General features: G+C 33.4%; 1 protein-coding gene across 1 annotated transcript in view; it reads right to left on the bottom strand.

Moving 5' to 3' along the window:
* Positions 1–15,529, bottom strand: part of LOC127714633 (glycine receptor subunit alpha-2-like) — a 28,689-nt gene that overhangs the window by 6,609 nt on the left and 6,551 nt on the right. Inside the window, exons 2-5 of the mRNA XM_052220695.1 lie at positions 7,517–7,619; positions 4,832–4,896; positions 1,424–1,491; positions 992–1,212 (exon numbers count right to left, since the gene is read on the bottom strand). Coding sequence (XP_052076655.1) covers positions 992–1,212; positions 1,424–1,491; positions 4,832–4,896; positions 7,517–7,590 — 428 coding nt within the window. The 5' untranslated portion in view covers positions 7,591–7,619. The remainder of the gene's footprint in view (positions 1–991; positions 1,213–1,423; positions 1,492–4,831; positions 4,897–7,516; positions 7,620–15,529) is intronic.

The raw sequence follows: 15,529 nt of genomic DNA, 5'->3' as shown, positions 1-15,529 counted from the left end.
ATCGGTATATACCCAGAAAATTAATAACAGCTACTACATTTACTGACACCCGAAAACTTAACTAGGACAGACATTTATACATGTAATGGAGTCAGCATTTCCCATATATTTTTTAACTGGTGGATGATCTAGAGGTGAATTTAAAACGGTCGATATATTTTTAAAAAAAAATATTTTTTTCTAAATGGCCATTTAGTTAAATGTGTATCAATAAAACAAACAAAAGAGGAGAAAACAAGAAAAAAGAAAAAAAAAAATCGGTATAATACAGTATAGAAAAAAGCTCGTAGTTAATGAAAGCTATTCGAATCGTTTAATTTGATGATCAAGAATGCATACCGTCTGTCATTTATATCTTTATCAAGACTAAACCGACAACATGTGTTTCAATAATAGCAAAGTTATTAAATGAACGAATGAAAAATCGCACTAAAAATGATTGAAGATAGTGTTAAACTACAAAAGTGAATATAAATTGTAATTACATGTATTTGGTATTTGGTGAATATAAAAGATTCATGCACAATTCATTTTACGCCTCTATGTACAGACATCATAACGATCGTCATAACTCAATAGGTACCTTTATCACTCGCGTAAATAAATTTGAAAACACACAGACCGCTTGTACTACCGTCGATACGAATGTGAGGACAAACAACCCGTTAAGAATACCATAAGTCAAAAGGAATAAAATAAATGAACTTGGAGCTTTATCAATAAACAACTAAAAAAAGAACCACAAAACCATCCTATATTAACAGTTTTCGAGGGACCTGAGATATTCGCAAAAATTACAATCATCAGAAACAAAGCATGTACAAATGTATGAAATTACGGCAAATAATAACGGATGACATTTATCTGTCTCATAAGATTACACCGGAGTCAAAAGTCAGATAAAGGCCTTGAATAAAGCACTTAGATATCATTACTGTCTACCTTAAAATAATATTTAAAATAATATTGAAACATTTATGTTAAAGTGTACCTAGTGCTGTAATACATTAATCCATCAGGTTTGATATGCAGTAGTTTATCAGGTGTAGATACTCTGTGAAGGGCTGTACGTTTTTCATTTAGAATAAATAGTTCTGGTACCCAGACTTTATTCATAGATTTTTGACTTAGTTGAAATGTGCCTAGTTTCGGGTCATGTATCAGACGAGAATCATTCCATCTGTGTCGCAGGAAAAAGCTTAACGCAAAATCCTGTAAATAAATCTAAACGTTACTCATCAATAAACATTGATTCCTTTATAATTGAATTTTGCCGAAAAACTTCAATTGTTCATTTACTGAAAAGAATTTATTGAAGAAAATGTCTAATGAATCACACCAAAAGTGGTAACAAGAAGCAAGAATGTGTAAATTAATGTAGAAATTATACAACTGATGGTAAATTAATTAAGCAAACAAATACCTTAGAAGAATCACTGATGGAATCTATACTCAAAATGTAAACTTGAATTTCTACTCTCAATTGGTCATCTGAAATGAGGAGTTGAATAACAAAAAGTATGTGCACATTTTGGAAATTAAAACGCTGTATTCTGCATTCCTGTTTAGTATTCTCTGTTCAACTTTATACGAACCATGTAACTCTTAGAGATAGGAATATCATTTGTTTCAAAATCCCCCTTCTTGATAGAAAAAAAGTACGTAGCATCCTTGTTTTATTAATATTTTTTATTACATATTATTTTTATGATTATTATTCTCTAAAATGTAAACCTTAATATTGTTGACTTTGAAGTTATTAGCATCACTCTTATATGATTAAAAAGTTACATCACAAAAAAACTCCGAGGAAAATTCAAAACGGAAAGTCCCTAATCAAATGGCAAAATCAAAAGCACAAACACATCAAACGAATGGACAACAACTGTCATATTCCTGACTTGGTACAGACATTTTCTTATGTAGAAAATGGTGGATTCAACCTGGTTTTATAGCGCTAAACCTCTCACTTGTATGACAGTCGCATCAAATTCCAGAAGTTTTTTTCCAGAAAAACGTGAACATTTTTAGATAAGTCAAAACTTGCTAGATAGTTACATGTACACAATCAAGTAGATCAGTGGATTGATTTCGTTTTTTATGTATTGATTTTTACGTCATTTCGTCGTTTTTTGTTTTTTGCCATGGTGTTGTCAGTTGTCTTTGACTTATGAGTTTTGAATGTCCCCTTGGTATCTTGCGTCTTTTTCATATGGTCCTTAAGCAAAATTATAATTCTTAGGGTAATGACAATAATGTCCATGATCCTTATAAATATCTGTTGTCCATCAAACTCCTTAAATACTAGTATATAAATGAGAACAATGTCCTTACTGATATTTCAACGGTTTTCATGTAAATCTTATAATACATTATTAGAACCAGGAATACTTAACTAGATTGTGTTCATGACTTATTCAAAAGCTAACAATATGTCGTAGACAAAAGAAATAGTTAATGCGACATGTGTACACTAGCGATGTTATACACAAACAATATCACATGTACACGCATTGTGTGTACATTTTGTCTACTATATGCTTGGTGTAACGTTTTTCATAAAAAAGGGCGTCTTTATAAGGATGGCCGTTAACTAGTATAACAATATATATGCATGTATTAGATTAAATAATGTTACGTCTTCCTTAAATGAACACCAATACTCTTACACAAGTGTAATGGTCTCTACTCGTTACATTTTGTAAGTTAAACCTGTTACAGTTACGCTTTAAGACAGACATAGTCAATACATCATTCGAGTTTATTCGATTGTAGTTTAATTACGATAAGTGACAGAATGATACAAAAAGGACCATAAATTCAATTAATGATGAAAGACGGACAACACTATAGGCAAAACATTACATGTACATGTGTCGTAACAATAAAAGAGAGGCGAAAGATACCAGAGGGACATTCAAACTCATAAATCGAAAATAAACTGACAACGCCAGGGCTAATAACGAAAAAGACAAACAGACAAACAATAGTACACAAAACACAACATAGAAAACTAAAGACTAAACAACACGAACCCCACCAAAACCTGGGGGTGATCTCAGGTGCTCCGGAAGGGTAAGCAGATCCTGCTCCACATGTGGCACCCGTCGTATTGCTCATGTTAGTACAAACCCGGTAAATAGTCTAATTCGGTAGGTCACATTCGTGAAAAGGGAACGGAATTGTAGTTACGACATTAGGAACATATCCGCTACCATCTGTGAAACGGATATTCCATAACGGTCAACCAACTTAATTTATGTCTTTAAAAAAATAATTCAAACGACACTTTATAAATTGCATGCGTCCGTAGCGCGTTTCTGTGTTTCCGTATAAACAGGAACACTCAAAGCCGAATAATTGAAAGCCAAAGATGTATCTGAACCTGTCAAATTTAACTGACTGTTGTTTTATGTTACATCTACGACCTTTCAAAACAAAACATGACCGCGGTCTACATCTGTAAACCACCAGTATATACATATGAAAACCAACCTCAATATTATACAAGTATAATAAAAAAAAAGGTCTGTACAACTATTTGAGTTTGGAATGTAAGATCGGCAGACATGGGTTACAAGTTGCATTTTTGAGTGAGGACGCAAACGAGACAGAAATTTAGGATGAATTCCGAAAGTTGGACGCTGGGTGATTTCAGTCGTGTAACATCAGTGTTCCTGAATTTATTTCTAGATCGATCGAGCTCAAAATTCGTAAGTAAATTTTTTAGGAACATCGGAATGAGAAAGAAATTAAACAAAATAGCGAAAACCATATAATTTTTCACGATAGATTTGAAAAGTTAAACTCAGCTCTCTAGTACAATACCATTTACAAAATGAAAATATACAGTTGATGTTACTAAAAGATAACATCAATATTTTTATAAATGAATAATGAAAAATAATAAAGGCCTTCATGGAAAATACAATTCATCTATTCAAGAGACATCAATATTATCTGTAGATATACATGCTGAGTAGGGTAACAAAATATCAGCAAAGCTCTCAACCAATCATACTGAACTCCTGTGACACTTGATATGTTGTATAGTTTTTTAGCTATCTAAGAGGGGAATTGTCACTTGCAGGTTACGTTTTAAAAACAATGCTGATAAATTTAACATCAAGTTTGATCCTTAGCCATGTTCTCAAAACATAAACAGAATCAATTATACAAGAATGCCATATTAACATTTTGAATAAAGACATCCCTGAAGTATACAGAAAAGTATGACAATTTATTTATTAGGGTTTTCAAGAATATTGATTGATATCTTATAATATTTTTTGGTTTAAATCATATTTATCAATGAAACTTACAAAACAGTAATAAAGGATATGTTGAACTATGCAGCTTTTTGTTGATAAAATTTTTGTATATTTTTTAATATCAACATGATATCGACGATTTAAAGTCAAAATTTTGTTGTAAAAAATTATTAACCAAAAATGATGTGGGGTGTACAGTAAAAAGATTTCATCAAATCAACAAAGAACATATTTGGAGGTAAAAATAAAGTCTTTAATAATCGAATAGTGTATTTACAATAGATAAAACTCCTAGACTAGAAGACCGAAGAGTATCATCCGGACGTAAATCCCGTGAGGACAAAACGCGTTACAGTATAATTGTTAAAAACATTTACATACGCATACCTTACTTTGAACAGAAACATTTATACTGTGGCGAGTTCGAACTACTTTTATAAACAGTAACTCATCCTCAATTTTAATCAAAATATAACATATAAAGTGCAAACACGATTGAATGATATATTCTATTTTCTACACTTTTTTAAACGACGTCATTACAAGTAAAAGACACTAACCGTGATTATAATTTGGCGGAACCGCAGAATTATAATTCCTCAACAGTTCCTTCAATACCAAATCTCTGAAAAAAACAGGTCTACATATATGGTTATCAGAACAAAACATCTGAATTTTACGTTTCAATTACAAATTTTAGTCAAACTTATTGATTTTGACTCAAGAACAAATGCATAACTTCTCCGACATTATCTATTGACTTTCCGCTATATAAAGGATGTTCTCTCACTAAATAATCCAAAGTATGTTGAACGCATCTAACATATCGAACTTGAAATAAAGGATACCACCGATATAGTTAAGTCTTCCTCATATTATGACTTACATATACTAAGAAATTTACAATGAGGGTAAGTTGAGAACAAAACTTTGCGAGAAAATGGATGATTTGGCATCCTAATTTTGAACATTCTATTTCTATGTAGCAACATTCAATCAGTAAAATTGAGAATGGAAACGGGGAATGTGTCAAAGAGACAACAACCCGACCAAAGAGCAGAAAACAGCTCAAGGCCACCAATGGGTCTTCAACACAATCAGTGCCTACATATGGAGTAATCCCAGTTGATACGATATTCCAGACCTTGTGTTTCCTTTCTATCAGGATTTCATTGACAGAGGGTTGTTGCTTGCAAGGAAGCCAATTCAAGTGGTGAAGTTGAAGTCATCCTTTCGAAAGTTTTACGGACGCCATCACGAGTTGGTTGAAGGATATGGAATATCTTTGGCACAGTTGACCACGGATGTATTCCAATTGTCGTATTTACAATCCCGTCCTTTTTTTTCGTCGATTGTGATATCACTGAATGCGACATATCTCCAGATTGTACTTGCATGTGCAGGACGACGGGTGCCACATGTGGAACAGGAACTACAAACCCTCTGGAGCACCCGAGTTTACCACCGGTTTTGGTAAGGTTTATGTTGCTTAATCTTTAGTTTCCTATGTAGTGTTTTGTCTTGTGAATTTGTTCGGTTTTTTTTTTTGCCATGCCGTTGTAAATATAAAAAGAAGATGTGGTATGATTGCCAATGAGACAACTCTCACAAGAGAAGTTTGTCGTCGACTTATTAGTTTTGAATGTTCCCTTGGTATATTTAACCTCTTATTTCTCGCTATAAAAACTTAATCACCAAATATGGCAGAATTATTCTTACGACAAAAAGCGAAACGCAAGTTCATGTATTGTATTTATAATCATTTAACGTAACTATACTCTGCAAAACAAGAAACGCATAATGGATTTTTAAGAATTTTAATACATGTATTTTGAATGGAAATTACTAATAAAGTTATTCACTCAAAACGTGTTTGATTGAGAAGAGGACAGTCAATTCCTTCGAGATTGATGAATAATAGTCGATTTATCATAATTAGAGTTACTTCCGGTGCCATTAAAGTTAGTACCGTGTATGACAACCTCTCGCTGCTAAGACTGGTACGCATATCCTCGTCATGGATGCTATCAATGTTCTGATGTTGTTTAGTGGCATTGCGCGCTGTGTGAGGCCTAGCATTGTCCTGCTGGAATAACTCCCTCTGTCAGTCAATAACATGCATAAGGTGATGTTGGAGAATTTCGTCTCTGTATCTTTAAGCCGTTAAATTACCCGGAACATGTACCAATTCCGTTTTACGGTCATAAGAGATAGCCGTCCACATCATGACACTTCCTACACCGAAGCTGTCTACTTCTTGGACACACGAGGAAGCGAAACGTTCATTCATGCACCGGTAGACACGAGTTCTTCCATCACGTTTCTGAAGCATAAACGGGCCTCATCACTGAAGCAGCTGCAGAATTTCCAGGCCCTCAATCTGCTGCACCATCGGACTTAATGCCGTCTGTGTAACGGCTTCAAAACGGGTCCAAAATACGGCCTTCTGTGTCTAATCCCATGTTGTCGCAGTCGATTGCTAACTGTTTGTTAGCTGATTCTTCTCAATCCTGGTATCCCAACTGCAGTGGCTGTTGCGGCAACGGTTCGATTCCGGATGTAGCGATCTTGTCCAGGAGTCGTTCACTCCTCGGGCGGTCCTTAGTACAGCCAGTCTGCTGTTATCTGTTCCAAAGTCGCGAAATTGTGCTCTGGTTAACATTTTCAGTTCCTGCTACTTCACTTTAGGACACTCCGGCCTGCAGATGACCGATAACGATATTTCAAATAATAGGGTCCAACCTTGTCATGGCAGCGTTTTTACGTTGTGATGAAATAAATATTCAAACTTAGTCCTTATATGCACAAAAGTGTAACAGTTGAGTTGACAACAAAATTGTCGTGAAAAACGTTAGCAAAATTTCGCAGAGAAAAGGGTCATATGCATTTTTGGCGAGTCGCAAATTTCATGTGGCAGAAAGCCAAATCAAAAGAACGGACATTTAGAGTTTAAAACTTACCTGTAAAATTTCGAAGATGCAATTGACCGTTTCATTTTACCTTGTAAAATATACATTTTGCATTTGAAAAAATCATCCCAGCTATGCGTTTCGTCTTTTTTGTTGAACAGTATATAGATCCAACAGTTCCCATTTTGTTTTTATGTGTATGCAATTTGCCCTGTGCATGATAGAAGTTTATAGGCAGAATCTCACAATTGTAAAAGTTCATACTTATGGCAAACAAACAAACACAAAATTAAAACTATAACAAATATAAAGACTTAAGACAGAATACATAAATACCTCTCTGTATTGTTTACTGCCAATGAAGCTCCTATGATCGAGACTAATTCCAGGAAGTACACATAGATAAACATTATTAGCAAATATGTAAACTTAAAAAGACCTGAAAAGCAATAATAACATTTTTTTTTTATTATTTATTTTTAATATTCCCTCGGGACATTTTTCACTGTTTTTGATACTACAGACAACCCTGGCAGTCATATATTCTTTACCAGAGATTCTACAGTGATTTGTATATAAAAGAAACTAGTATCCTCTTCCTTACAAATTAATGTGTTTTTCCCTCTTTCTGTTAACTTTTCTAAAATCTACTTTTTTTACAAATAAACTGTTTCCGATTCTGAATATATCTACAATATTGAAAATCATTTAGGTTGTGAGGCGAGCGAATCTTTTATAATATATTTGTATCGACACAAAAATATTCTTTGTGGTAATTCTTAAACAAATTGTGGGTTACATTTTTCAAGGTTATACACTATAGATACAAATTAATGCCAATAACCGTCTAATAGTTGATGCAAAAACATATGATAATTTTAATTGAAGGGCTATAGAAAAGAAAAAAAGGTGCATTTCGGCATCTGGAATAGGATCCCAGTTACGGCAACCAGTCCGGTACCCACGAATGTAGTTCTTAAAAAAAATATATAACTTTTATTTAAAATGGTGTAGTTTTATTATTACACAAGTTCTGTAACTGAATGTAGATTTATTTGAATGGGTAGGCTTTCTAGCTTGAATTTCTGTAAAAATTTTGATTGATTTAAATGTAATCTGGCGTCGGTACATAGAGTAAATTGCCTAAATTCTAGCCTTTATTCTTCCCCGGAAGTAGACCGACCTACCCTGTTGTCAATCAAAACAAAATTGTGCAACGGAATGCCGGTCATGAGGCACTGAGATTGCACTTAGAAACTTCGAAACAAATGCCTAACGTGAAACAGAAGTCCCAAGGTGGCTATCAAAATTATTTATTGGACAGCACCCCATTTATTTACTATGATTTTCAATGCGTTTCAATGGGGGAAATAACTGGGTCCCCGTTCCTGTCAGAGGGCATATTTTGAACACTTCAATCTGCAATTGTAAGCTTATTTGTGGAGTTACATAGATGAAATTTGGCCAGCAACTTCAAAATTCAATAAGGAAAACAATGGTGTAATTATTTTTAAAATTTGAAATAAACTTTTTAAATTAAATTGAAATTTAAATTTATGAAATTTTTAAAAAGTTTGTTTTTCAATTTAAAGTTTCAAAAGGGGTTACAGTAAGGTCATTTTGATGGTATTATGTATTCATACACTTGTAAGTTAAAATGGAGGGATTTTTCGAAAAATATCAGCAAAGAATATTAGAAAAGAGCCACCTGGCAAGAAATAACAAATGTCTTATATGGGATCAGGGGACAACAAAAGATGGAAAATATGGGCTTATTTCTTTCCAGTATCCTATTTCTGGGACCTGGAAAAAGAAAAAAGCCCATAGATTCAGTTTTATGGTTTTTAATTAGTTTTTGATAAGTTTTAAAAATTAAATAAAACACTTTATGCCATTTTATGTGTCATAAAAGTTTGTGTGGGAATGCGGCTCACATTACTGAAGAGCCGCATCACATAAATAACGACAGAATATTTTGTAAACTCAGAAAATTTTGCCAGGGGCTCTCCAATTTTAAAGATTTGGGCCTGGATTTTTTTTGAAGATATATAATGGGTAGGGCTATAGCTTATATAAACAATTTTAATTGAATGTACAACAATTTTAGACTCCTTTTTAAAGATTTTGGTGGTCCTTAAAAGGACCGTTAATTTTGTCTGTATCTTTTTCAGCAGTAGATGAATGCAGCTATATCTTCCTTGATTTTGGAACTTTTGAAGAACAGCTTCTGGTATGTATATTCTTCTTAGCAGGTATTACTCTACCATATGAATGATCGTCCATTATGCTTTTACAAATGCAGCATCAAGTTTTTGATCAGGTTGCCCTTTTTTATATCTATCTGTACGTTTACTTCGATCCTTTTCTTCCACATGAACCTTAGTCTTCTGTCCGGTGCGTTGTAAATTTTTCTTTTTCCTTTCTGGAGTATTTTGGTTTACTTTGTTCCGTTCACACTCCCTTTACATCTGGTCGAAGTGTTTTAATGAACCTTTTGAGATTTTAAAACCAATACATTCTGCTTTTTGTCACAAGGAATAAGCTGTACCATTATTCAAAGTGTGAATTATTGATGATGCCCTCCCTCCCTTCAAATTTCTAGAAAAGTTCATATTCTTTGGTAAGGAAACACTTAGTGCTCTGTTAACAGATTCACCTCTTTGAGTGTTATGATTAAATTTCATTTTCATTAATGCTTCTTCGCTAAGTTTCATTTTTTAAAAGTTCCTGCATTATTAACTTGTCTTTGTTATCCATATTCAGGTTGGTTAACTTGTTTGGACCCAAGTACATGGATCTCCTATGAGCCACCAACAGTTTGAGTGTCCACCACCACACACGTATGAACTAGTGGGACATTTAGAGCAGTCACAAGTATAACAACGCACAGTAGCATTAAGCATTCAGGCAGATCCAGGATTTCCCTCGACATTTGTTAAACTGTAGGAGGTGCCGTCTTGACTGGTTTTAGCTACAAGTGAGAACTTCTCTGCATCTAGCCTTTTCCATTGTATATTAAATGAACTTAGCTGACTGTTTGAAGACTAGTCTCATGATTTATACCCTTGTTATGGGGTATGCTTCTTTGCATATGTAATTCTTATAAGATTTTTTTTTAATTAAAAAAATAATTATAATTAATTTTTTTTCAGCAGAATTTCTTTTTTAAGTAGATTTCCATATCAAAAATGAATTTATCTACCATGTGTAATTTACAGAATGTAAATATCTTTTAAAATAAAAAAGTTTTGCTGATTTTAAGCATATTTTCTTCATGAATTTATGATTTTATCCGATCAATTTTCTGGTATTTGAGATGTCATAGAAAAGGATCAATAACTCTGTAACTGTTGGATCAAATCTATTGAAACTTTGCACAATAACTACTGAGATGTATATCTTTGTTTTAAAAGTGCAGTTTAAAGTCTGGAAAAAAAATTAAAGTCTGACAGGAATAGGATCCCAGTTACGGCAACCAGTCCGGTACCCACGAATGTAGTTCTTAAAAAAAATATATAACTTTTATTTAAAATGGTGTAGTTTTATTATTACACAAGTTCTGTAACTGAATGTAGATTTATTTGAATGGGTAGGCTTTCTAGCTTGAATTTCTGTAAAAATTTTGATTGATTTAAATGTAATCTGGCGTCGGTACATAGAGTAAATTGCCTAAATTCTAGCCTTTATTCTTCCCCGGAAGTAGACCGACCTACCCTGTTGTCAATCAAAACAAAATTGTGCAACGGAATGCCGGTCATGAGGCACTGAGATTGCACTTAGAAACTTCGAAACAAATGCCTAACGTGAAACAGAAGTCCCAAGGTGGCTATCAAAATTATTTATTGGACAGCACCCCATTTATTTACTATGATTTTCAATGCGTTTCAATGGGGGAAATAACTGGGTCCCCGTTCCATCTGTACAGCATTTCTATGGAACGCCACAGCTGTCTTATGTGGAACTATGATATTACGTTATGTTGTTCTATTATAACTTGATGATATTTTGTCTTTACATAATATGGTTTTGACATTACGTAATGATGCTTTGATATAACTCAATATGGAATAGTCATTACATAATGATATTTCGATATTACATGATATGATTTCGTATTGACTTGATATAGTTTTGTCATTACTTAATATGGTTCTGTCATTGCTCGATGTGGTTTCACCATTATTTAATGTGGTTATGTCATTAGGCAATGTGGTTTTAACATTACTTGATGTGTATGTGACATAACGTAATGTTGTTGTTTCATTACATGATGTGGTTTGTTATTTCGTAATGATGATTTGCTAATTCTTTATATGACTTTAACATTACGTAATGATGTTTCAAAATTTGACGATTTTACACTATATGATGTGTTTGTATCAGTATTTGATGTTGTCATGTCATTCTTTGATGTGGTTATCCCATTACTTCTACGAGGTAAAACCACATGACCATTTTGGAAAAAATATGTTCTATTTTTAGACCGATTTCCATATGTCGTTTGTGTAATGCGCTTTGGATGAGTACCGCTATGCATTAAGTTAAAGTTCAAGTTGTTGTTCATAGTTTTTTTGGTATGAAAAAGGGGAACGACAGACAATATTAAGAAAAAAGTACTAAAACATTTACAGTAATTCGGACATAAGGGGGATATCCCAAAACCACTTGCCGGTTTTTCCTTAGTTCTCAAATGGAAGCAGTATTATAATAAGTTCGTAAATGATTCCAAGGAACACTGCTTTATCTTGGTCTTGAAGAATAACTCCTATACAAGTTTTATAACAATTCATGGAGGTTTACAAATTTATCATGTCAAAATAGTTTAATTCGGTAATATTCAATCCAAAAAAAAAAACTTATATAGAAATAAAAAAAAATGTGGTATGATTGCCAATGAGACAACTCTCAACCACATACCAAATGACGTAGAAGTTAATTTATATGTGTGACTGTATGGTCTTTAAGAATGAGCAAAACTCATACCACATAGTAAGCTTAAAAAGGTCTCGAAATGAAAAATATAAAAAACAATTCAAACTAGAAACCTAACCATCTAAATGATGAAGACGCCGACGATACTACAGACGACGGCATATAGGTTTGTTGTATCTCACTGTCGCTACATTAATGTCGCAGGTACGACACAAATCAAAAGACTTGTACTGTATTTTCAACAAATGAGACACTTTAATTCAACTCGCACTGAAGTTAAAGGAAAATTAGGGGGGACTAAGCGACAAAGCATCAATTCTATAAAATAAGAATTCTCGGATTTTTTTGTTAGCGTGTATGTTCATTTGAACATATGAATATTAAACTTTTATTTTTATTAATTGCAGTTTCTGATATACCACGAACTAATTTAAAAAAAAAAACTTTTTGAAATATCTGTTTCAAAGGTGACAACCGATAGGTTCCAGTTGTCGTAACCACAATCCCGTCATCTTTTCCTCGGATGTAAACTACCAAATAAAACCAAATCACTGGGTTTGTACTTTCACGAATAACACGACGGGTGCCACAAGTTGAGCAGAATCCGCTTACCCTTCCGAAGGACCCGAGATCACGCTGATAGATTTATGTTACCCAGTCATACTGATCTATTGAGTTGAGCCAATCAAATTTAAACTGTCTTTACATTTTCTTCTTATGCTGTGCTATTATACACTAGGTTAGGTTAGGGTTTAGCGCTTACATACATGTTAAACTCCGCCGCGTGCACTTTCTTTATATGCCTGCCCCAAGTCAGGAGCCTGTAGTTCAATGGTTGTCGTTGTTTCATGTGTGTCATATTTGTTTTTCGTAGATTGATTAGCTATAAATTAGACCGTTAGTTTTCTCGTTTGAATTGCTTCACATTTTCACGTGGTGGTCTTTTGTGGCCGACTATACGGTGTGTTGAAGTCTGTTCGGTTGCCTATGATTGCTTGCATCCACTGTATTTAAACTACGGTGGATAATTTTCTCATTGGCAATCACACCACATCTAACTTTATTTCAATTTCTATGTTGTGTTTTGTATGCTGTAAAATTGTTTATCTTTTGTACGCATACCTACCCCTGAATCCTCTTTTCGGAAGCTCGAGCAAAAGCCCTTGATTCGCGATATAAAAAAATAGAACTCATATTAGATAACTCGAATTTCAACTCTTAATCTTAATCTAAATGAGACTCAAATAAGGGTTTACCTCGAACTCTACGTCAAAAGGTGACTCAAATTCAAAGTTGAAGTCGAACTGTAATTCGGAACTCTATCTTTAAATGTGACTCAAACTCGAAGTTCAACTCGAAACTTGGTATGTGGTTGAGAGTTGTCTCATTGGCAATCATACCACATTTCTTTATTTCTATATAAGGTTTTTTTTAATGCATTAAATATTACCGAATTAAACTGTTTTGACATGATAAATTTGATACCTCCATGAATTGTTATAAAACTTGTATAGGAGTTATTCTTCAAGATCAAGATAAAAGCATCTACAGAAAAACATTTTTTATTCCCTGTTAAGTGAACCGGTTAATGTACAGTCAGTCAACATTACGCTTTTACACTGACAGCAGAATTATCAGGCGAGACACAGGGTAAATAAGAATCTTTAATTTATTTATTAATTCACAGCTTCCATTTGAGAACTAAGGAAAAAACGGCAGGACCAAATGGTTTTGGGATGTCCCCCTTATGTCCGAATTACTGTTAATTATTTAGTACTTTTTTTCTTATTTTTGTCTGTCGTTCCCCTTTTTCATACCAAATAACTCTGAACTACAACTTGAACTTTAATTTGAACTTTAACTTAATGCATAGCGGTACTCATCCAAAGCGCATTACACAAACGACATATGGAAATCGGTTTAAAAATAGAACATATTTTTTCCAAAATGGTCACGTGGTTTTACCTCGTAGTAGTAATGGGATAACCACATCAAAGAATGACATGACCACATCAAATACTGATACATACACATCATGTAGTGTAAAATCGTCAAATTTTGAAACATCATTACGTAATGTTAAAGCCATATAAAGAATTGGCAAATCATCATTACGAAATGACAAAACCACATCATGTAATGAAACAACTACATTACGTTAAGTCACATACACATCAAGTAATGTTAAAGCCACATTGCCTAATGACATAACCACATTAAATAATGGTGAAACCACATCGAGTAATGACAGAACCATATTAAGTAATGACAAAACTATATCAAGTCCATACGAAACCATATAATGTAATATCGGAATATCATTAAGTAATGACTATTCCATATTGAGTTATATCAAAACATCATTACGTAATGTCAAAACCATATTATGTGAAGACAAACTATCATCAAGTAAAACTAGAACAACATAACGTAATATCAGAGTTCCACATAAGACAGCTGTGGCGTTCCATACATTTCAAAAAAGATTCACTCTCCAATATATACAGAATTAAGGCGGCGTCTGTAATATTACGAAAGTCCATTATCAGTATAATTAATTTACTTAAGCTTTTAATTTAGTAAAAACTATTGCAATATTGATTTGTAGCCTTCATATTTGACAAGAATTAGTTATTAACAGTAATATGAATGGAAGGTCTGTTAATATTTAATTGTGTACATATAAACTAATTGATTTCCCTAGGAATGTTTGAATCAGTTCACGAAAAATGATCAATACATGAGAATGCGACACTACAGAAGAGACAGATAACTGTATTCATCAGACCTATCTGAATCCAGACTAGAAATCAATTAACCCCCATCTAGTGCCTTCTCATTATCCTTAAACCCCTTTAAAAGTACTAAAACATGCAAAAACACTATAAAAAGCCGAATTATGCAAAACAGTTCATTACATCCCTGTCCCTATAGAAAGTAGTATGACATGCTTTTTCCGATTTTTTAATTAGCCAATTACGCAGTTATATACTATAATGTAGGATTAAAAAAAAACAGGACCTAGTACAGAACCACAGACCATAGACGCAAACAAATGAATTCCAATGGTTACTACAGTCCTACATTTCTTCTTCTTCTTCTTCTTCTTCCAGGCAAGGAACCGGATTCAAAACTGAATGTTATTGGTTCCGCGATTTCAGGCCAGGGTAGTTAAAACAATCGAAAATATACAACTTTACCAGATAAAGATACTTCAGCTGCGTTATTACTGTCCTCTACGAGTGTCCAAATTATAAAAAATTATTAGAAAACAATATAAATCTTCCCAATAAGTTGCTTTATTAATAAATATGTCGGGGCCTTTTATAGCTGACTATTCGGTATGGATTTTGCTCATTGTTGAAGACAGTACACTGACCTAAGAGTTGTTTAAATCCACTCCTTGTGGATTATGTA

The sequence above is a fragment of the Mytilus californianus genome, unplaced genomic scaffold, assembly GCF_021869535.1.
Source record: "Mytilus californianus isolate M0D057914Y unplaced genomic scaffold, xbMytCali1.0.p SCAF_9, whole genome shotgun sequence".
Taxonomy (NCBI): Eukaryota; Metazoa; Mollusca; class Bivalvia; order Mytilida; family Mytilidae; genus Mytilus; species Mytilus californianus.
The sequence above is the reverse complement of the archived record's forward strand: the minus strand, read 5'-3'. Positions and strand labels throughout refer to the sequence as shown.